This window comes from Thermobia domestica, chromosome 8 (genome assembly GCF_964235325.1).
Source record: "Thermobia domestica chromosome 8, izTheDome1.hap1.1, whole genome shotgun sequence".
Taxonomy (NCBI): domain Eukaryota; kingdom Metazoa; phylum Arthropoda; class Insecta; order Zygentoma; family Lepismatidae; genus Thermobia; species Thermobia domestica.
In genome coordinates, this window is record NC_137461.1 from 213,830,291 (window position 1) to 213,852,951 (window position 22,661).

The window sequence follows — 22,661 nt, forward strand, 5'->3', positions numbered from 1 at the left end:
CACTAGGAAAGGGAAGTATTTCCCTCCTCTCAACATGGAAGCAGAGCAAGGTCCATCGACCCTACTGTTCCGCGCTTTTACAGGTCCCTTCATAACTCGCTGTTTCTGCGTAGCCACTTTCTCCAGCTGTAGTGTAACGACACCGTGGTGAAGCAGGGACAAATATCGTGTGGTAAGCCTGGGACAAATATCGTGTGGTAAGCCTATGTTCCGCCTTAGCGATTTGCAAAGGAAAACAAATTTTTAAATGCAATAAAAGTAAAGACTACATACAGATACAATATGTACTCACTATAGCATTGAGTATCACTTGAAGAACAGCTTTGCATCCACTGTCTTACAGAACATTCCTCCTGCGCAGTTCCTGTGTTTTTGTACTCAAAAACCGAATTCTGAAGTAATGTCTTAGCCTTGTCGAATAGTTTCAAGATCGAAGTGTCTTTCTTAGGACATAAAACGGTCAGCCAATCACGTTCTTTTTCTTTTCTTCGGTTCACAGAATTTTGTGAAATATTCGAAATATAACTTCATACTATTTTATTGCTTCCATCCACCTGGAAGAAGGTGAAACGAGACCACCACATAGCCTCATATTGCCACCATTGAACTTCGAAAGAATCGCAATTATCTTGAATCCTGAGACTTCAACTTTCGATATGATTTCGAAGAGTAATTTTACTTTTCATAGTCTTATCGAAATCATAATACACTGGCTGTTTCCACACATCTATTGAGCCTCGAATCATTGACACCTGTACATTTCTGTGTGGTCCTAAAAATAAATAAACGTTTTGGTCATATCATACACGCCTATTAACATTCAATTCATCAAATATAAGCACTGAAATTTTTTCCACACTCTTTAAGTAGCGTCCTTGCTAAGTCAAAATTTTCAAAACTGGAGTAGGAATACCGGGAAAAAACGGTAATTTTTGCATACAACGTCGAAATGTCGACACATTGGGTACGGGGATTCGAACTTGTAACCACAGATGATTGTATAATTTATCAATGAGGCGTGTTGTGTTAATGCACGAATGATATCTTAATCAATCCATCTTAGTTTTTTCTTGCCATTCATTAGCATATTTACTTGGTCCTGTATAAAACTTTTTCGTAATATATCCACCACCGGTTATTAACCACTTTATTGAAACGATCACAATATTATATTTTAGAACTGGCCTTTGAAATTAATTCTTTATTATATTTGCTTTCCAATTCTTTTAACTTCGTTTGTAAACATATTATTTTGGCTTTGTACATACTGTTAGACTTCAGTTTTTCGTTCTCTTTACGCAAAAAGGAGAGCTCTTCCTTTGGTTTATGCCCCTCACTCTCCACAAAACAAACGAAAAATAACATAAACAAAGAGTTATTTTTTATTTCAGTTTCAATAGTTATTTCACCTGGCTGCACCCCAATGTCTGATTTGTTTTTTCTTTAAGCACCTAACTTCCGTACATTTAATTCTTTTAGTATTTACATCAACACGGTTCCGTATAGTAAAGGTAAGTTTAGTGAAGGCACGTCTTGTTTAAACTTTTTCTTGGGTGGAATATTTAGAAGCTCACATTTTAAATTATGTCCATAAGCTTCGGGAATAAAATGATCGGAATAGACGCTGGCGTTTTCAACTTTAAAGATGTCTTTCCGACAGCATTTCTTTGCCAAACTTTCCGCAAAGGAACCGAGGGAAATACATGATAAATAACTTTGGAACCCGTAGTATTTCTACTATAATTGCGACAAGAACTTAGTGTAGAATTCGACATGCTTATAGGCTAACACGACCACTACAGTAATTAATGTTTTCTTAATACAGGAAAGCAAGAATCACTCACTTTCCTGCAAAAATCAAAGAAACAAACAAGGGTGAATGACAAGGACCTTGGGCAAAAGCTGCTTCTGCTCCCGCCGTGACGTCACAATTTTACTGCATCTTCGGTTTTCAAAGAAGGGTAGTTATGACGCGACCTTAAAAGAGGAAAGGAACAGTAGGGTCGACGAACCTTGGAAGCAGAGGGCAATTTCGCACACTGGTCAGATCAAACATTTCCGCGTAACAAAACGAAGGTCCCCCTGTAAAACCTCTTCATTTAAAGTGTTATTGTTAGTATCATATATTTGCTGAAAGCAAACAATTTGAAGGGTTCGTCGATAATATCTGCTTTTTTTGTCCTGCGCCCGCCTTCCAAACGAAGAGGTGAATTTTACAACATGACCGCGGTATAATAAGCGAGCGATTGGTAAAATGGTAAAAGTGTATTTTATGTGTATGTGTGTGTGTGTGAGAGAGAGAGAGAGAGAGAGAGAGAACGAGAGGGAAGACAAAATTTTAGTTGCAAGATGACATACTTCAATTGCCGTTTTCGGTTAATTTCGGTTCATATAGCAAAAAGAATACCGCCACCAGAGAATCAGCCATCTCAACCAGAACTTTCAACTACAGCCTGTAATGAGTGTAGACCTTATCCAGTTTTCAAATTGAATAGATGGGGTGGTAGTTCGGTTTCTTGACTTGTAAAAATCTTCCCTGTCTTTGATTTTGTTTGTCATCATTCCAGCCAGAAATGAAAAAAAAATGAGAATTCCTCAGTTTACAGCAAGGGGAATTGGGGACAAGACATTAAGGATGATATTCCTGGAAGCTCATGTATCACGATTGATTCATTCAATAGACAGAGGACACTTTTCTATGAAGGCTTTTCAACATGTTTTCTCACAAAGGGGATTTTCCTTTTGCAATCTATTTGAGCACTGGCAATTTCAATCTTGGCCATTCCCGCCAGCGTTTTCATTTTCGAGACACGAGACGAGACGAGATATTTCACGAGACGTCCCGTCTCGTCTCGTGTCTCGTCTAAAAGGGTTCCGTCTCGTATCGTGTCTCGTCTCGTTTACGAGACGAGACGAGACGGGACACGAGAAATGTCTCGTCTCGTGGCAACACTACCCGTCCTGCACCCGCTCTTATCTCCCGAACTACGAACTGGGATGTCTATAAGCAGGAATTAAACTCTTTGCTCGACATAGCCGCTCGTCCAAATTCTCCTGCGGAAATTGATCAAGCGGTTGCCCATCTTACAGTTGCTCTACGTACTTCTGACTCCCTCAGCACATCAATAATTCCTGACTCGCAGTCCGATCCACACTGTGACTCTCCATTACTTCGTCTTTATATCCATCTTAAACGCTGGGCTCGAAGTACTTGGCAGCGTACCAGACATCCACTATACAAAACGCTATGGAACACCTTAAGCCGCAAAATCAAGACCATCACACGACGACAAACCGAGCAGTACTGGGAGACACTTTTTCGTGGGGTCACACTTAATGACACTAAAATTTGGCAGTATTCCCGCCTTTTCTAGCGCCGAGAGACTTCTCGTCAAACTCAAATACTGCAAGGTCCGCATGGAGTCATACATGACGACCAAGGGCAAGCAGACTTATTTGCTGCATCTCTAGAGCGCCAGTTTACACCTAATGCGACTCCTGTCGCTCCTCACATTCGGCAGGACGTTCGGGCCACTATGCGCATGCTCCATTTTCAACCAATACTTCCCCTGCCTGAGGTCGTAACACCAAGGGAAGTTGAGCGTCAGATTTGTCACTTGCCCAACAACAAAGCGCCTGGAGTTGATCAGATCCGCCCGGAACTACTGAAACATGGGACACGGAAGCTACTCCTCTATCTTGCTGCTCTATTTACAGGCATCCTTCAGGTTTGCTACTTTCCCCGTGCTTGGAAAGGAGCGAAAGTCATTCTTCTCCCTAAACCAGGTAAAAATCCGACTCTCCCAGAAAACTATAGACCAATTAGCCTGTTATCTCATGTGAGCAAACTCTTCGAACGAGTACTTCTCGCCCGACTTCACGAGCACGTCATCACTTTGGATATACTCCCCCACCATCAATTTGGTTTTCGTGCTAACCACAGCACAACAAGCCAATTAGTGAGGGTAGTCGACCACCTGACTACCTCTTTTAATGAACGACAATATGTTGTGGGTGTATACCTCGATATCTCGAAGGCGTTTGATAAAGTGTGGTTACCGGGCCTCATTTATAAAATTCGCTTACAAGGCTTCTCTTTACCTTATCTCAAACTCCTCACTTCATACCTCTTTCATCGCTTTTTCCATGTCTCTGTGGGACAGGCCAAGTCTGCTCCCAAACCAATTCAAGCTGGTGTACCTCAAGGCGCGGTTCTTTCACCTCTGCTTTACACCTTATACACCGCAGACTTGCCCATTGTGCCACACTGTTTTCCTGCAACATACGCCGATGACACTGCTTTCTTCACGAACAGCAGCAATCTTCGTCTTTCCTATCACTACATGCAGCGGCAACTCAATGTCTTTCAACGTTGGGCTACCATCTGGCGCCTAAAAATCAACGCGGATAATAGCGTTGCAGTCTGTTATAGCAAAAGACGCAGCAGAGCCATCCATCGTTTATACTATGACAACATTGAAGTTCCACACCGTCTGCATGCAAAATACTTGGGAGTTATCTTAGATCGAGGCCTTACTTTTGGTCTTCATATCAGGGACATTAAACACTGAGCCCTTCGAAAATTGTCTGCCCTCTATACTATTCTGCGTTGCAGTGCCTTAAGTCATGAAACAAGACTCCACGTCTTTAAAATGGTAATTTTGTCCACAATCACCTACGCATGTCCAGCATGGCAACATGCCGCACTCAGTCACTTGCGCACGGTCGAGAGTGTGCAAACCAGGGCAGCTCGTATCATAACAGGCCATGACCGATATACGCGTAATCGTCAACTTTTAGAGGACTTAAACATATATCCTATCCGGGACGTATTACATCAACACCATACTCGTTTTTGGGCCAACCTCTCTCGCCACGTCAACCCCGCTATAGCAGCCATTGGCACAGCGCATACACACCGACGAACTTACAGAATGCCACGGTTGTAGCATAACTCTTTATCCACACTCTCCCCCTCACTGCGACAGTTGCAGCTGAAGGTCACATGACGTCGTCGTATCTCATATTCTGAACCACCCCCACATGTCTAATTATTTTGTTTTCTATAGCTGTCATCGAGTCAGGGACTTTTGTCCGATACTCGACACAAAACCACACTTTCAAGCTGAGCTGAGCTGAAGCCTTCTACAGCCAACCTATTCCCGGATGGTAATGAATTTCTTTTTAGAAAATGGTGTTAAATCTTTGTATTTTAATCATGTATTGGTATAAAGGTTTCAGCGCTTATGTGTCAATACGTTGTTGCCAAAATTAAGAGAAGATGAATAAAGGCCACATGAAGAGAAATTTTTGAGTAAAATCCGGCGTGGTTTGCGGTAGATCCGATTACGTCTTGCACATGGGGAAATACGTGGGGGGATTTCAGCGGCTGGGTATCGGCTAAAGGCGGGGGGGCAGCGGGACTACGGCGGATACCCCGCCGGCGGGACGAAGGCGTAATTAGTGTAATCGAGCAGGTGGCCCGACAGCGGCGTCCGCTAGCGGCCCGCCATTCGCACGTCGATGGGCCTACGGCGGCCCGCCGGCGGAAAGCTTATTGGGCTGTTTTGTCTTGAGGTTTGTGAAATGTATTCTTTGTCACAAATGTATTTCCCGAAGATCTTTTTAAATCCTAGCTCATTAAGAATACAGAAAAATATTACAATGAGATACATTGAGCAATGTAACAATAATAATAAAATAAGCGTTTTAATTAAATGAGGTAGAATGTAAGGTAACGCCACTTCTTTGGCTCTGTGAACAAACCTATTTTAACTCTGTGCAAGTGTATTATATATTACTATCAAATTCGAGCAGCAAAAATGAGTTCTATTGTTTTCTAAATTATTTTGTTCCAACCCCGCTCAAATACAATTTCTGTATCCACCACTGTTTACCTACACTCTTAAGTAATAATTACTTATTCTAACTTTACTTTTAATACTGATATGTAACATGTAACCATAATTAATAACCTATTGTATGTATTTTTCACTGTTTCACTATTTTACACTGTTTATTGTTTCTTTTACTTTTTGCATATATTGATGCGTCCACTTCAGATGCTAAATGTACGAAAAAAAAGGACATAAATACAATTTAATAGTTGCGCGACTGCAACCTTCAGATATTATCTCGTTATTTCGACCTTCATTTGTTCTAATAGTTGGAGTTCAAACAGAGACACCTGTGGGTATGTTTAGAAACGTTTCGTGGCTCTTCTAATGGTGTTTGTAGCTAAAGGCTCCGTTTTCGCGCTAAAATGGCAGCCATTTCAAACAAATTTAATACGTTGCCGAAGAATATAGCACAGCTCACCTTAGTGGACGTATTATGCCCAGTCTGTAGAAGTATTTTTATCGAACCAGTGACATTACCTTGTAAACATATCTTGTGTCTTCAGTGTTTTGAACGAACTATTGAAAATAACAGTTTACAATGTCCGATCTGTAGAACTCGAATAGGTAGTTGGCTGAGAAAAGCGACAAAAAGTCAAAATTTAGTGAATGATAAGTTATGGTCTTATATACAGGAGAAGTTTCCTCTCGAAGTGCAAGCCAAACTTGATGGAGATGATGATGCACTAGAAGAATGTAAGTTGATTTTGTTGAGCAATTTTCTTCGTGACAAGTTGGGTCTTGTGATTTACATCACATCTGTGACCTTATTTCTGATACAATTTGTACCGTTGTAGATGGTAATACTCATTTGTATATTGCTGAGATATTTAGTTTGCAGTAGGCACTTCATTTAATATTTTTATTTGTACAGCAGTCTTGAAACTGATAGAATAATTCCATTATATAGAATATGTAGTTAGTGCAAGGCTAGAACCTTGAGCAAGCGAAATCCGAAATTGTTTTGTGTTGTAGTTAGTATAGTACCTGATTGTTTACGAACTTGAACGTGCACATTCAGTAAATGTAAGGTTAAAACTTCGGATGTTAAAATTACACATTGTATTTGGCATTACTGCTGTATCGCCGGACCAATTTGAAAATCGAAGAAAAAGTACGAGAATATATTGTATTCGGTTATATTTGGTTGAATTACACAAAATTACTTTAGATTACGTTATTAGGCGTGCAGTTTTACTATACGGATCCATAGTGTAAGTAGTTGTAGTACGGACGGGTTAGAAGCCACGCAGTGGTTGGTTCTGTTCTGTTGTCGACATGAAATGGGCAAGTTAAAGACTTACCCACAATCAACAAATACAAACACTTTCTTAACTTTTACCATTCCCCTTACCTGCCTTTCACTCATTTTTCCTCACAAACGTAAATAAATTCTCCAATTGACCCGGTAAATTCCCTAAAATTGGTCCGGCGATACAGCAGTTAGCCCTTGTATATTTCCATAACATTGGTATTCTCCGTTGGAGAAATTTTTTCCTACACTTTCACGGAAAACATGTAGGCTACCATAAATGGTTTCGTGTAGATTAAGGACTGTTTTTTAATAATTATTCCACATCAGCATCCTTATAAATAATAATATATTGCATTCTAGTATTTTCGTGCGCATACCCAAATAATAGCGTAAATTTGTTAATATATCTTAATTCTGAACTGCCAGAAAAACATGCACCAAGATGAGAACAGGTGCTTATAAGCTAACATTTTGATGTAAACTACAGTTGTTACAGTCACTCTATGTAGCAGTATCTGTTACTAAGCCACACTCAACGTACTTTACCTGTAATACTTTTACAGTAACTGAGAAGCCTCTCTACTACTAGGTTTCCCGCGCCCCACATTGGCGAGGTTCTAGAACCTTTCCGCCGACATTCAGTAGTTGCAATTTTCTCTTAAGCTTTTGCAGAAATTGGGTAGGGGTGGGGGGTGCAGGGCAGAGTGACTCATTGGTAGATCGCTCGCCTCTGAACCAAGGGGATCGTATGAGTTCGTGATGAGGCTTCTACCATGTATTCATATTCCACTAATTCTTTAATTTCAAAATTCCTAATAGATGCTATGGGATACATCTTAATATATAACGATAGCTATATTTGAGCCATTCCACGTCAAATCAATATAATTTGAGAGCAAAATTTACCTTACCATCTCAGGTTGTCATGAAATTTTGCACATTGGTACTATTAATATAGACTACTTTATTAATATAGACTATTAATATTACAACTTTATATATCGACCGGTATTGAAGATAGCGCTGTGTAAAGTTTGAAAAAAATGCCTAAAATAGCATGTTCAATGTATTTTGGAGTTGAAATTGCAGCTTTCCTAATTGAGCTAGCGAGGTGTTTAAGGTGTCATTTTACAGCATTTGTCATGCCCTTTCCTGTGGTATACAGGATTTGAGAAAAAAAACAGATTTTTTGAAAAAGCTTAACTCACCTGGGCCTATGTGGGTTTTTTCGGGTTTAATTGTTTTTTCGAAATATTTCAATGTCTTTGGGGTAAAAGTGTTAAAGTGTAATTTATATTTCAAGATTATCATTGTCACAACTTACAATTTTCTATTCACTGCTGTTTTAAAAAAATGGCCGCCATTTTGAATGCCAGTAAAATCTATACTGGAAATTTAGTGTGTGTCGTGCTTGTGCCCTGAAAATTTAAACTTAAAAGACTGAAAGTGGTACCCTGTTGTATGTGCGGTACCGGCAGACGAACGAACAAATGGAGATCGAATCATCCCAGTAGCCTCAGTGACATTCGCCAAATATGAACACCAAATATATTAATTTAACAGCGTAAAATAAATGGTTGTATTCTTTGAAGGTCACTTTCGATATTTTGTGCGTTTAATTAGGGGAAATTTTCGAGCATTTGTTGCAAGACGTTTCTTTCCAGAAAATTAATTTAAAACAATTAACAAAGATATAATTCGTATTTTATAAAGTAAATGTTTCAAAATGTTTAAATGAAATTAAATATCTTCCAACGTAAAATAAATAGTTTTATTGTTGAAATATTCAGTTCCGATGCTTCGTGCGTTCTTTTGCGGGAATTTCCCGAGCATTTCTTTCGCGACTTTTTTTTTCCCTCGAAAATGTAGCTTTCTTTACTGTACATCGAAACTTCCACTAGTACGGAAGTTTGAATTCAGCACTTGAAGTAGTAAGTGTTACGTAGATTTCGTAACTCTGAGCATTAAGCTTCTTAAATTTGACAAGAATTTTTACGCTGTTGTTGATGTTTATTCTAAAGAATGCTTATTTGAAGAGTACCAACAAATAACTGACCAAGACTGTTATTACTGGAAAACTAAATTTTACTAAAGAATACTTGTGCTACCATCAATTTTACTAATGCACTTCATATTTACTGGTAGTACCGGCATATATGGCTTTCAACTCGTCAAACGTATGAGGGATAACGTCCCTAGGCATAGCCGGGTCGTCAAGCACACTATTTACGGAAAGTATTTTCTAAAATATAAAATTGCATTTTTTCTAATAGGTTATAAGCATAATTCATACATTAATTTGTTATATAATTATCTTAAGCTAAGGTAAGTTTTTCTTTCATTTATTCAGTGCATTCAGAACTTAATAAAGCTCTTATGTAGAATGTTGTTGTGTACCTTAACATGAAAGCATTTAATTCGCCCGAGGAAAGTCCAAAATCTGATAAAAATCACTTTCAATGTGATCACCTTAGTTGTAGCAATAATATATTAACAAAAAGCTCAACAAACCAGGTGGGTTTTAAGGTGCGTTTTTCAGGTGGGTCCAACCCGAAAAAGCCCGGTTTTTTTCGGGCTGGGCCCACTTGGGCAAACCCTGGTGGTACACAACATCATATAGGTTAATACAAATTTTTATTTTCAAATTGAAAATCAAATTTCTTTAAAATTTTTCAAAAAGTACATATTTTAAAATTTTGAAATTAATTCCATGAGTAGATAGCATTGTAAAGCAGCTGGCAAAATATGAATTTAGGATGATAATGGGTTCATTGTTTAAAAAATTTGAAACTAACACTACAATTTTCATTAATACCCTGTACCTAGCTGAAAAGTACACGAATGCCTTTTAGATATATATATATATATATATATATATATATATATATATATATATATATATATATAACTTGTGGGAATAAATCTGAGCACTATTAGTGTTTTCAAAACTAGAAACAAATTGACGTTTGTAGAAGCACGTGATACGCTGTTGCCACTTCGTGAGCATCCCGGTGAATCATCACCTGGAACTGTCCTGTGAGTCTTAACAAAAACGAAAATTCTAAATATTGGTTTGTTGGGATAAATGAAAGGCTACGTTTGTTGTTCCAGTTTGTGCATGTTGGGAAGGACGCGGGGGGGGGGGGGGGAAGGGGGGTGTTGTGTGTGTGTTTTTAAATCACTTCCACATACAAAGAAACGAAAGACAAATAGCTTCTTTCCTTCTAAATACACGTGTTTACTGTTGGCAACAGGTTTGGCAAAAACCATGATTTTTATTGAAAAATACAAAAAACCAGTTTTTTTTTTTTTTTGTTTGTTTGTTTAAATAATTTACTCTATGTATTTACATTAAATATGGACAGAAATTAGTTTGTTTCGCCTTGGTGTTATTATGCAACAACAAGGTTATGCTGGAAGGGGTCACATAAGCTTAAAGCGAAATCCAAACAGCTTCTCGGCTTACATCCAAGAGAAATTGTCCATTTGGACACGAAACCGGGACTAATTGGTCACAAATGCGATTGCCGACTCACTCACGAAGGACTCCTGATAAAAATACGTTGTACTGATCTTTACATAGGCCTACTTGTTATTATATAATTGTCAAGAGTCATTTCAGAAGGACAAGAAGATAAACAGTTACACAAGTAAAAACTTATACAGAATTATATATAAATCGGGAAACTCCCGCCTTAGCCATACTTTAAATGTATTTTGTATGTAAAATTTTAAGGTCAACGAATCATAATCACTACTCTAAAACTGAGGTATTAAATTACTAATTTGGTATGTAGATATCATTCAATAAAATTAAAACAAAGTCAAATCCAAGCTGATGTTGGAAGCTACGTAGGCAGTTGATAAATTTGGTAATTTCTATCAATATATTTAAGCAACCTTGGCTTCTTTATAATACAACAGGCATTCATTCAAGTAGAAATATATATTTTTTTTTTTCATTTCGTATGTTTAGGCTTAACATCGTTATGAAATACCAAGGTTATCACGGAGAAGACTTTCGCTTAGAGGGACACTTCGAATCGCTACTTGGTTTACACTTGAAAGATAGGTTGTGGTTCGACCGAGAATTAAACACGGGACCCCTTGATTCAATGGTGACAAGTAGATAAACGTAATGGGGATCATTTGATATGTGGAAACGTCACCATGAAGTTCACACGATTTAAAGCTTTTTTTTTTTTTTTTTTTTTTTTTGGAAAAAACAGCTGGTTTGAACCAGCCAACCCTGATTGGCAACATTGGAATGCTAAGGTCTGTTGCCAAGGAAACCCTCCACCCACTGTTACTAAAATGACGTTTATGATTCGACCCTCTCTGAGTAACCGCAATAACTATGTGACGTAGATTCCTTTCTTCAAAACAAATCTGCACGGGTTTTTGAGCTATCAATTTGTTTCTAGTTTTGAAAGCACATTAACATGAATAGTATAGTACTGGATCTAAAACATATCATAGCGACTTGTAATCTGCAGGCTATACTTATTACCTCATACTTTAGAAACTAACTTGCAGTTAAGTAACTTAAAGCAAGTTAAAGTGCTGATAGTTTTGAACTTTAAAATAATATTAATACAAATTTCACAATTAAAAATGTTACTGTAAATTAACGTGGTTTGTAAAAAGTATACATATAGTACTGGTATAACAGCAGGGTTGGCTGGTTTAAACCAGGTGTTTGTTTTCTATTTAAAAAAAAAATTAAAAAATGCCACGTGATTTCATAGTGACGTTTTCACATATGTCGAATCATCTGTGTTAGTTGAATTTAATTAAGGGATCCCGATGAGCCCACAAAATTTCTCCCAGGTGGAAACTGAATAGTGGTTCAGATGCCACTTCAAGTAATATGTCCAAACCTCCATAATCTCGCTGTTACGTTAAGACGTTAAACCTGAACAATCCAAACGAACTGAAGCAGCTTTAACGGCTAATAACATTGAGTTCATTGCCAAGCAACAGAGAACAGTCCTTAAGTACACAAAAGATCTCAAAGAATCAGAATTTGCTGTAATCTATGATTTTTCTGAATATTGTAGCATAGTGCTACAAGATAAAGCACAGGGTACACAAGCCAACAGGTCATAATCCGTTCTTTTGTTATATATTTCAAACAGGAAAACAAAGTTGAACATGTTAATTATGTATTTGTTTCTGGTTGCCCAGAGCACAATACAGTTGCTGTTTACACCTTTCAAAATAGGACTCATATCATTTCTGACATCCAAATTTCAAAAAACTTCCAAACAAGATTTATTTATTTTTCTGATGGGTCTTCCGCACAATTTAAAAATTAAGAAAAACTTTTTGAACCTCTGCTTTCATGAGGCAGCTTTTAAAGTGAAAGGAGGGTGGTACTTCTTGGCTATAGCACATGGAAAAGGCCTTGCGATGGAGTACGCGGTTCAGTCAAGAGACTGGCAGCTCGTGCTAGTTTGCAAAGAACCTATAACGTCAAATTCAAACCCCAAGACAACTTTTTGAGTGGGCAGTAGAAAAAATTACCAAAGTAAATTTTCCCTACTCAACCCAAGACTAATATACTGAAGCTAAAATGTTCCCTTTAAGTCGCTTCGATCAAGCTTTGACTATCAAAGGAACACAGCAATATCATGCATTCATTTCCAAAACTTCATCAACATTATTGATGAAACACTTTTCAGATGGTTGTCAGGGTTGGGAAAAGGAAGTGTCACAATTTCCAAATAAACTTCAATTAGAAGATATATCAGGCTATGTCGCCGCTGCCTATGAAGGAAATTGGTGGTTCGGGTATGTTTTACAGAAAAGTCAAGAACTTGATGACGTAAAAATGACTTTTCTTCATCCACCTGGCCATCTCCATCATTTTCATATCCAAGTAATGCTGTAACTCCCACTGGAAGAAGTTATCTTTTCCTTGAAAGTGATGTATGCCGAACAAATGTGACTTTTTTCAATTTTAAGTGATAAACATATCCTATTACTTGTTGAAAAGTTTTACTATGAAATGATCTGCACTCTTTCTTCAGATTAGTGTTCATTTTTATTTTCACCGAAGTGTAAAACAATATTTTTGTGTTATTAACCTACGTACAGAGTATTCTTGAAAAATAAGTATTAGTTTTGAATTTTTTAAACAACGAACCCATTATCCGTTGTATATCACAGGAAAGGACATGAAAAGTACTGTAAAATGACACCTCAACCATCTCGCTAGCTCAATTAGGAGAGCTGCAATTCCAGTTTCAAAATACATTGAACATGCTATTTTGGGCATTTTTTCCAAACTTTACATAGCCGTATCATCAATACCGGTCGATATACAGGGTGGTCCAATTTCGGTTATCTCGTTGTGAGTTGGCAACACCGCCGAGAAATGGGAGAGGGGAAAGTGAGATGCCTGTGAGCCGTTAGCAGGTGGCCTTGGATTCAGTTGACAATGGAGCGTTGGCCGGTACAGCAGCGCGTGTTTTGTCTGGAACAATTTATAAAGCAGGAGTCAATTGTTCCGGACATAATTTTAAAATTCAAACCGGAAGTGCTCAAAAAAATTCGCAAACTTCGACTTTTCAGATAAACTAACGTTCATTTATTAATTTATGTACAAAAAGATAAGCATGCGCAAACCAAACTATAGTAAAATATAGTTTATTTATGTCCATATGTACATACCACAACAAGAACTATAGCTCTGTCTGTCTCCATAGCTAAATGGTGTGGCTCCGAAGTTGACCATTTTCCATGTTTTCTACATTTCATACATTGTACTCCTCGTCTTTGATGGCCCATTACTTGGCGGGAATTTTTTTTTTAGACAAAACAAAAAGATATGGGCCTCTTAAAAACATGTCTAGTTGCTATAAAAAAAAGTTCCAACAATATCTGAAATGGTGATGGTACAATTTATTATTATTATTTGTCTGAGTTGAAATGGAAGGCACAACTCAGGGTTGGCAAAAACCATGATTTTTATTGAAAAGAACCAATAGACCCGGTTTTTTAAAATTTAAACCAGGATTTTTTTTTTTTTTTGGTTTACATAATTTGCGCTATGTATTTATATCACATATGGACAGAAATAAGTTTGTTTCGCCTTTGTATTATTATGCAACAACCGAGTTATGTTGGAAGAGGTCACACAAACTTAAAGCGAAATCCAAACCGCTTCTCGGCTTACATCCGAGAGAAATTTTCCTCCATTTGAGCTCGAAATTGGAACTAATTGGCCACAAACGCGATACGTCTGCCGACTCACTCACGGACTTCCGATGAAAAGTACGTTGTACTGATCTTTACATACTTGTTAACATAATTGTTAAGAGTCATTTCAGGACAAAAAGACAAACAGTTGCACAAGTGAAACCATTATACATTATTACATATGGACAAGTTCAAAATAGTGCAGAGTATAGAAGAACTAATTTAGTCCAAGTTAGTTAGCTACGACTTTTATTAGTCGAAGTTAAAGAAATACAACGACGTAATTTGCATATCAGTAAGAAAAGTAAATAAAGATATGAATTACTGTATTTGAGTTAACTTCAGCCCTGACCCATTTATACATAAATAGATACCAAAGATACTTCTCATTTCAATAAACACCTCTCGTGGGGTTTTTATGAAGTGTGGCATTTCGATGTATTTTATCAATAGTAAACATTATTTAAACGAATCAATATTTAGAATTTTTCTTTGCAATTTCATAACAATAATAATAAACTATAGAAAAATCAGAAAAGAAATATTCATAAACTTATATTTAAAAGAAGTTGCTTTTGTGCAGTAGTATAATCTCTTTGAGTAATAAATGGGGAATATGGGTCTGAATATAATAGGAATAATATGCGGGAGTGAAACGTGATAATCCACAAATGTGTGTTCATCAGGATATTACGAACAATTACACTTTTACGAACATGTTTCGTTTTTTGGTTTAAACCAGGTTTTTTTTTTTATTTTATTTTATTTTTTTTTTTTTTAAGAAATAAACAGCTGGGTTAAATTTGTGATCCGACTTACATGATCATTTTTTATACTGCCTTCACATAACACTTCATTTCGCACACTTCTCATTTCGAATTTCTATCTTACTATACATGTAGTAGTTAAGATACCACTATTTTATGATTAGTTGTAGGCCTACTAACCTATTGTGAAATCAAGTAACGCATTTCTTCCGTAGATTGTACAAATATATGCCCCCATAAAATGGGATAGCACCCAGAATTTTGCCGCATTTCACCACATTTAGTTCAGATATAACTCCCCTTTCATTAGTTTTCGCTCTAAATTTGTTTTCCCACCACTACTGAAGCATACACGTCTTACTGTGGGTTTGAAACATTGCCATATTATGCTCTATTGCTTGTTTACCTAATATTGCATCAATACGCAAACTCATATAGTCCAGAATTTAACCTAATTTTTCTCCCTAATTAATCATCATACACTGTTGGTCTTTATTACCTTTTTTGTCACTCTCATGCTGACATACCGTCTGATTCTGTTCATCTCTCCGTAAATTTATATTTGGGGCCCACCATCTGCGGCAGTTAACTTTAACTTATATTTGGGTGAATTTTAGTTCAAGAGATGAACACAAAGTTCACTACGTGATTTGTTAAGACGCACATTAAATACTAACTGAAGTTGTACTTGTCGAAAACATTCAGATTACAATTCCGCCATGAACGTTTCAGCGAAAGTTTTATGTTGTCCTCAGCAAGGATTCTTCCAAAAAAAAAAAAAAAAAAAAATTAACGTTGCTAGAGCCTTTCCATTTCAGCTTACTTCGACCGCACCCCCACCGTCCTCTTATGGAGGAAACCTTGCCTTCTCTTTGGAGAAAAAGTAGTGAATGACTTCGGCTGTGTTGCCAGTTTGTCATTCAGACGTGTGGTCTTCGCGATCGTAGGCTACTTAGAATAGCTAACAAGACAGTGCACAGAGAAGTCCGCGAAATAATTAAATGTGGCAATCCTGTCCGCATCCAACAATTGAAGGATCTCGGCCACAGCAACTTGTCCTTCCTCTTTCTAAAGAGGTACGGGAAAACAGACATCGACAGCAGCACCAGCAGGGTCGTACTTGGAATTGAAAGGCTCTAGATGAAGTACACCACTGCTATTATGTTAATGAAAAAAAAAAATGATTAATTACAGTGAATGATTAAATATATTGTGTTTTCCCGCCGGGAATCGAACCTAGGACCACGTGCACTAAAGTCGCACACACTAAAGTTATACACTTCCTTTAGTAATGTTTCAGTTCAAATTTCCCTTCTACTTTTGTATCTCCTGTTACTGTGCACTACCTGTATCATGTGAAGTTGGCAATTTATAAATTAAGAAACAGTGATCTCAAGTTTCTACTGATTGAAACTATAGGGTACATATTGACAACCTAGCCACTCTGTGCCTAATTGGGGATGCAAAGATGAGTGCTACTAGGCGCCTTCCACTCACCATCTAGAATGAGTGGGACAAACTATAAAATTAACTTGCGAGAGGTTTTCATTTGGGGATTAGTTAAATAACAATACGTCCACTTCATTTAAAATAAAAACACTGTATTTCATTAAGCTTATGAGTGAACTGTAAGATCTCGGAATATTAGTTATGACGGATATTCAGATTCATTTGCCAGACAGGTACAGAACGATCAAGTATTGAGCTTTTGAATTCTGACTCGGTGCCACACATACCTTGATAAAACTGGTGTACTCCCACGTCGTTCTGGCGTCGAACTCTGCTCCTTTTAAGCTGAAACTCCTTGTTGGTGGAAAACGAAAATGAGCATTGAGGTATGGCTCCTCTCAATGCAAGTCTCTGCCGAAGTTCTGCGTCGTTATGATGTTTTGGAATACAAAGTGTTGTCTCCTCCTATCATCTGGCTGATTCTCATGTAGAACGTGGTTCTCCAAACTCGAACCCAAGAATGATCACGGTAACTTAATCATAGATTCTCGAAGAATTGTCCACTGTAGAATCTCGGTAAACTGTCCAAGAACTGTCTGTGAACTCTTATCAAACTGTCTTCCAACTCTCTTCAAAACTGTCATCAAACTGTCCTCGAACTCTCCCAAAACCTTCTCGTCCTCCGGTTTTGTTTGGCGTTGTTCAACTACCATCGTCTGCTTTTTCGTCTGCTGCGGCACGTGTAACACCGTTTTCACATGGAGAGACAAATTCCTTCCATGTGTCAAAACTCAAAATTGCAATCCTCGACACGTTCTGATTTCCCGATTCTAAGCAATTCTCCGTACATCCGTAATCTCATGAAATTCGTGAAATCTTACAGATTCACTTTATACAATTTCTAGAATCTGGCTAATGTGAAGAAAGACACATTGTCAACATTTCCTTCCTACATTGCCAGACTCTCAACGATGACATTCTTATACACATGTGTTTACAATAAACTGCTGACACAAACATTAGCGAGATTGTGCAGCTTGCATTTACTCACATATACAACATTTAATCCCATAACCTTAATTAATGATTTCGTGACATAAACATAAAAATAAAATAAAAATATACAACTTATTTTCCTCGAAAATCGAGTCCTGCCACAATATTACTATTTAAGGAGACAATAGGGTACTTAAAGATGTCTAGTGGCTTATTTGCTTGCAAGTCTGTTATTTCATGTATGTTTTATTTTCACTCCGCAGATAAACATAGTTATGTGTGAGGGGGAGAAAAGGTGAATTTATAATTATGCCTTGATAACTTATGACTTCCAATTTTAAATCTGTGGCCGTAAAATTTCTGGTCTTAATCATCATTTCAGTCCGTAGAACGTCTTCTGAATAACGCCTTCAATCCTTAACGTCTTCTGGGAGTGCATAAGTGTTTACTTCAGATTAAGTGATGAGGAAAGATTATTAACGGATGTAAATCGTCTCGTAAATTAATTGTTTGAAACAATCCGTGCTGAGGATGACAGTAACTTTTTTTACCGAAACGTTCACGGTGGAATTGTTGGGTGTTATTTGTAAGTTAAACTTTATGATAATGAGAGTTCGTTCTCGAATATGGGGATCATTGGAAACAATATTGCGTACGTTGTTATTCGTAGAATAATTTCAGATTTGTACTTTTTACAAAGTGTTTCTACGTATAATACCGATTTCAAAATATTATAAACACATGTATTCTAATGTATAGTGTGTAAGTGTAGGGGTGCCTACAGGCAAGAAATACCAGGAATTTCAAAATTTGTCAGAAAAAGACAGGAAAATAGTTACATATAGAGACAAAGGTCAGGAAAAAATAGAAAATCTACCGTTGAATAATGATTTTTTTCTTAGAGACTCTTGACTTTAATGATGCTGAACACTTGCTTCCTACAAATAAAGCTAATGTCGGCTTGCAGCCCTAGAAGTTCCTATAAGAAGTACAGGAACTTCAGTTATGGCAATTTCGAAATGAATGCCAGACATTTTTGAGAACCACTAAGTTAAAAGAAAGAAGCCCCTTGAGGTGTAAAGTAATCAGAGGATTGTTTCCCCTGTTTCTTCTCTAATTTTAAACCAATCATAGGGTGGTTGCACTAGGTTCAAATGCGTCTTTCATTATTTGTTCAAAGCAAGAGCACCAGAGGGCCTCGCAAAAAATGCAAAACTGGAGTACTCAGTACTGTGTGACAATGCCAGAACATCCTTTTCACAAGCTTTGAAACATATCTATCAGGACAAGCAAGAAATTAGCAAATTCGACTATTTCTTTGCTTTCCTTCTTTCAAACAACAAAACATACTTATCATTGTGGAAAGTGATAAAATTGAATTTAATATATTCTCACGAAAATGTTACAGTTTGGATTGGTTTCTCAGTCAACTAGTCGGTCTGATTGAAAACGAAAGCGAACATAATAATCATAACCCGGAGGAGAGCGCATGATGCTGTTATTAATTGCTAACAAATCTATGGTATTGCTATCACACAGAAAATGCTCACATATGCCATCTCTGCTCGGAAGAAATATGAAGATTATTTAAAATATGCCAAAAGAAGGGAGATCATGAATGAAATTTTGAAAAGAAATCTGTAAGGTGAGTCAGAAATCTGAAATGGAGCAAGAAGACCTTTCGACCGATTCCATTTCAAATCGTCCAGGCAAACCACAATTGGTTCCCATCATAGTCTCAGATTTCATTTATTTTTATTATATGGGATCTACATGCAATATTATTAGACCCATACTTTTTCTTTTTGCCGAAAAAAAATTTTCCTAAGATTTACAGCCTTCCTCTCGGATTGCTCGAAAAAATGAAAAACATGTCAAATTAAAAATTTTATTTTAGAGAAACGAGTTTACTTAGTAACATAATCGCAATAGCAAGAAGAGTATAAAGTTGTATGTTTCGGTGGAGGACCAAAATTCGTTTATTGGTCCAATAGGAATCGCGCAATTCACTCGCAATGTTGCCAACTTTGGTGAAATTTTTGCTAACTTCAAACATTTATTTTTCTGTCCTCACGACCAATATCAACCATCTGCTTCTAGCATCGAAATCTACTCCATAAGGTCTAGTGAAAATGTAAAGGACTTATGTTTCTGATTATTGCATCCCACGTTATACCATGATGAAAAGCTGAAAATTTCATTAAGACGCCATGTTTGGACGCCATTTTCTCAAAAATCCCACCTTTTAAAAATCTGATTTTTCTTTCTTACAACTATTGGTACGATATCTCCACCAAAAAAAAATTTGCACGGCTTTACACGTGATGTACGAGTCAACTCCTGTGTCTCTTTCCAACAATCACGGAAGACTTATGTTGCATAATAAATAAAATATTCTCATCGACGTTCGGTAATCGCCCAATTTTAACTCGAAGAGAATGGGATTTCCTTCCTGATTAGAGTTTCCCCTAATGAAAGGTTTGGCCTAATTATCAGGGTTTCTTAATTTTAACTTAAGTCTAGATTAAATCTACTTCAATTGCATCATTCATTTCTTGTTTTTTTTTTTTTTCATTCTTGCCTTTTCTTACATCTAAAATCCTAATGCAAAAACTAATCACAAAATCATTCATATTTCATTTCCTTTGTTTTGCTTTTCTTTTCTCCATAGTCTTACCTACTTTTATTCTTTTTATTACGTCACTATTAAAATTACATTAAAACTATATGCCATAAAGACATACTGCAATAAAACCAATTGATAGTCAGATTTTCCTTTTCCAATATTAATAATGCTACTATAACTACCCATATACTTACGTCCTCTATTACTAAAACAAAATATCTTATAATCAAATTAATAACCAAACTAAATACTTAAAACATTAATAATTACTAATAATATCCTTATCCTATACATATATCTAACTAATAATAATAATACTAATATCTATACACAAAACTCTTCTACTTTCTTGGTCATCTCTAGGCTGATAACCAAGGTGTCCGTTGTTTAAAGAACAACGCAAAAGCTACTAAATCTAGCAACGATTTATCGCTCGCCACTACGATTTTTGCTTGTTTCTCATATAACGCTATGGTACTAATAAAATCTGAGATTTTTACTGCCTGAGTGCAGACAAATCTATTCCTAAAACGATCAAGCCATTGATTCACCAGTTCTTGACTAGCACCACTAGTGAATAACGCACATACTTTGTATTTTAGTTGATCCTCTTTGATCGCGAAAAATATAGCGTTTCGTATCAACGTATTTGTCTCTGAAATACCAGTAATTATAGACAAAAAGTGTCTCCTGAATCCTAATTCTACCAAATCATCAACGCTGAAATTCTTCTCTGAGAATTCAATCATATAATAGTTCTTATATCTTCTACCCAGAACGTTATCTCTAAACGTCTGTTCCTTCGTTTCGTCATATGTCGGATAATATTCCGCAAAGTATTTTAAAACTCCTAAATCTAAGGAATAGTACCTTGATTTACTGAACATCGTCGCAGGTTTTCCATTGTCTTTAAGAACAGGATAATGCACCCTGTGATTGTTCTTTAAGGACAACATTGCAATAACCTATTACTATTTACTACTAATTAAATACTAAATAGTTTACTTCTAAGATTAATGTAGGTTATATTTAATATATTATACAACAACTGTTTTGTCTTTGTTATTCTGCCTGCTCTGCTCGTAACTTCGAAACGGAGCAAATAATTCGTGCGGCTCTTGACGTAATCGTGTGCCGTCGTGTCTACTCGGCTACACTCGTGTTGAACGCTTGAGCGACAATCGTCGTCCGCTCATCAGATCCTGTCTGATACATGCATCCCGTTCTGTGTGCTATATACGTTCTATACGTTCTGAATACACATAACAACAAAATTATTTCACTATTTTTCTTTTTTTTTTTTCTCTAGTATTATTATTGTAGACTTGTAATATATTATCACTATATGTGTTATTATTATTAACCTAAAGATTATAACACAAACTACCATTAAATTACTATGCTTGATGAACGTAATACGTTATTTGATTTAAAATATCACTGATGCACATTTCTGTTATATAGACGAGAATCGAACTCAGTCGTCGCACTTGTTATACTCTTATACTGAATCGAAGCGAGGGTGGGATGGGTGGGTTTCATTTACTGATGTATAAGTTACTAATTTAACATACTTGACCATGAATGGGCGGGTAGGGAGGGTTTTTAAATTTACTATTGTTTTAAATTTTCTGAACTCGCATAATTCACCATGGGTGGGAAGGGAGGGATTTAAATTTACTTTTGTTTATTACCATGTTAATCTAAATTCTGGGGCCAAAACTAGGATTGAACTCCAGCAATCCACCTATATCAATTATACATTATAACTTAATACCTTAACCTAATTCGAGAAAATACGATCACAATACTTAAAATTACACTTCTTCATAGAGAGGGTGGGAAGGGTGGGTTTTAGTTACGTGATAAAATATCATTTAAACTATGGACTTATGTTCTGAGAAAGACCCAGATCATCTCCGCCATGACAACCTAGCCACTCTGTGCCTAATTGGGGATGCAAAGATGAGTGCTACTAGGCGCCTTCCACTCACCATCTAGAATGAGTGGGACAAACTATAAAATTAACTTGCGAGAGGTTTTCATTTGGGGATTAGTTAAATAACAATACGTCCACTTCATTTAAAATAAAAACACTGTATTTCATTAAGCTTATGAGTGAACTGTAAGATCTCGGAATATTAGTTATGACGGATATTCAGATTCATTTGCCAGACAGGTACAGAACGATCAAGTATTGAGCTTTTGAATTCTGACTCGGTGCCACACATACCTTGATAAAACTGGTGTACTCCCACGTCGTTCTGGCGTCGAACTCTGCTCCTTTTAAGCTGAAACTCCTTGTTGGTGGAAAACGAAAATGAGCATTGAGGTATGGCTCCTCTCAATGCAAGTCTCTGCCGAAGTTCTGCGTCGTTATGATGTTTTGGAATACAAAGTGTTGTCTCCTCCTATCATCTGGCTGATTCTCATGTAGAACGTGGTTCTCCAAACTCGAACCCAAGAAT

At 36.9% G+C, this 22,661-nt stretch overlaps 1 protein-coding gene across 1 annotated transcript in view; it reads left to right on the plus strand.

Moving 5' to 3' along the window:
* Window positions 1–6,172: 6,172 nt before the first annotated feature.
* Window positions 6,173–22,661, plus strand: part of LOC145693435 (E3 ubiquitin-protein ligase RNF169-like) — a 144,357-nt gene continuing 127,868 nt past the window's right edge. The window contains exon 1 of the mRNA XM_081769429.1: window positions 6,173–6,593. Within this exon, the coding sequence (XP_081625555.1) occupies window positions 6,263–6,593 (331 nt within the window). The 5' untranslated portion in view covers window positions 6,173–6,262. The remainder of the gene's footprint in view (window positions 6,594–22,661) is intronic.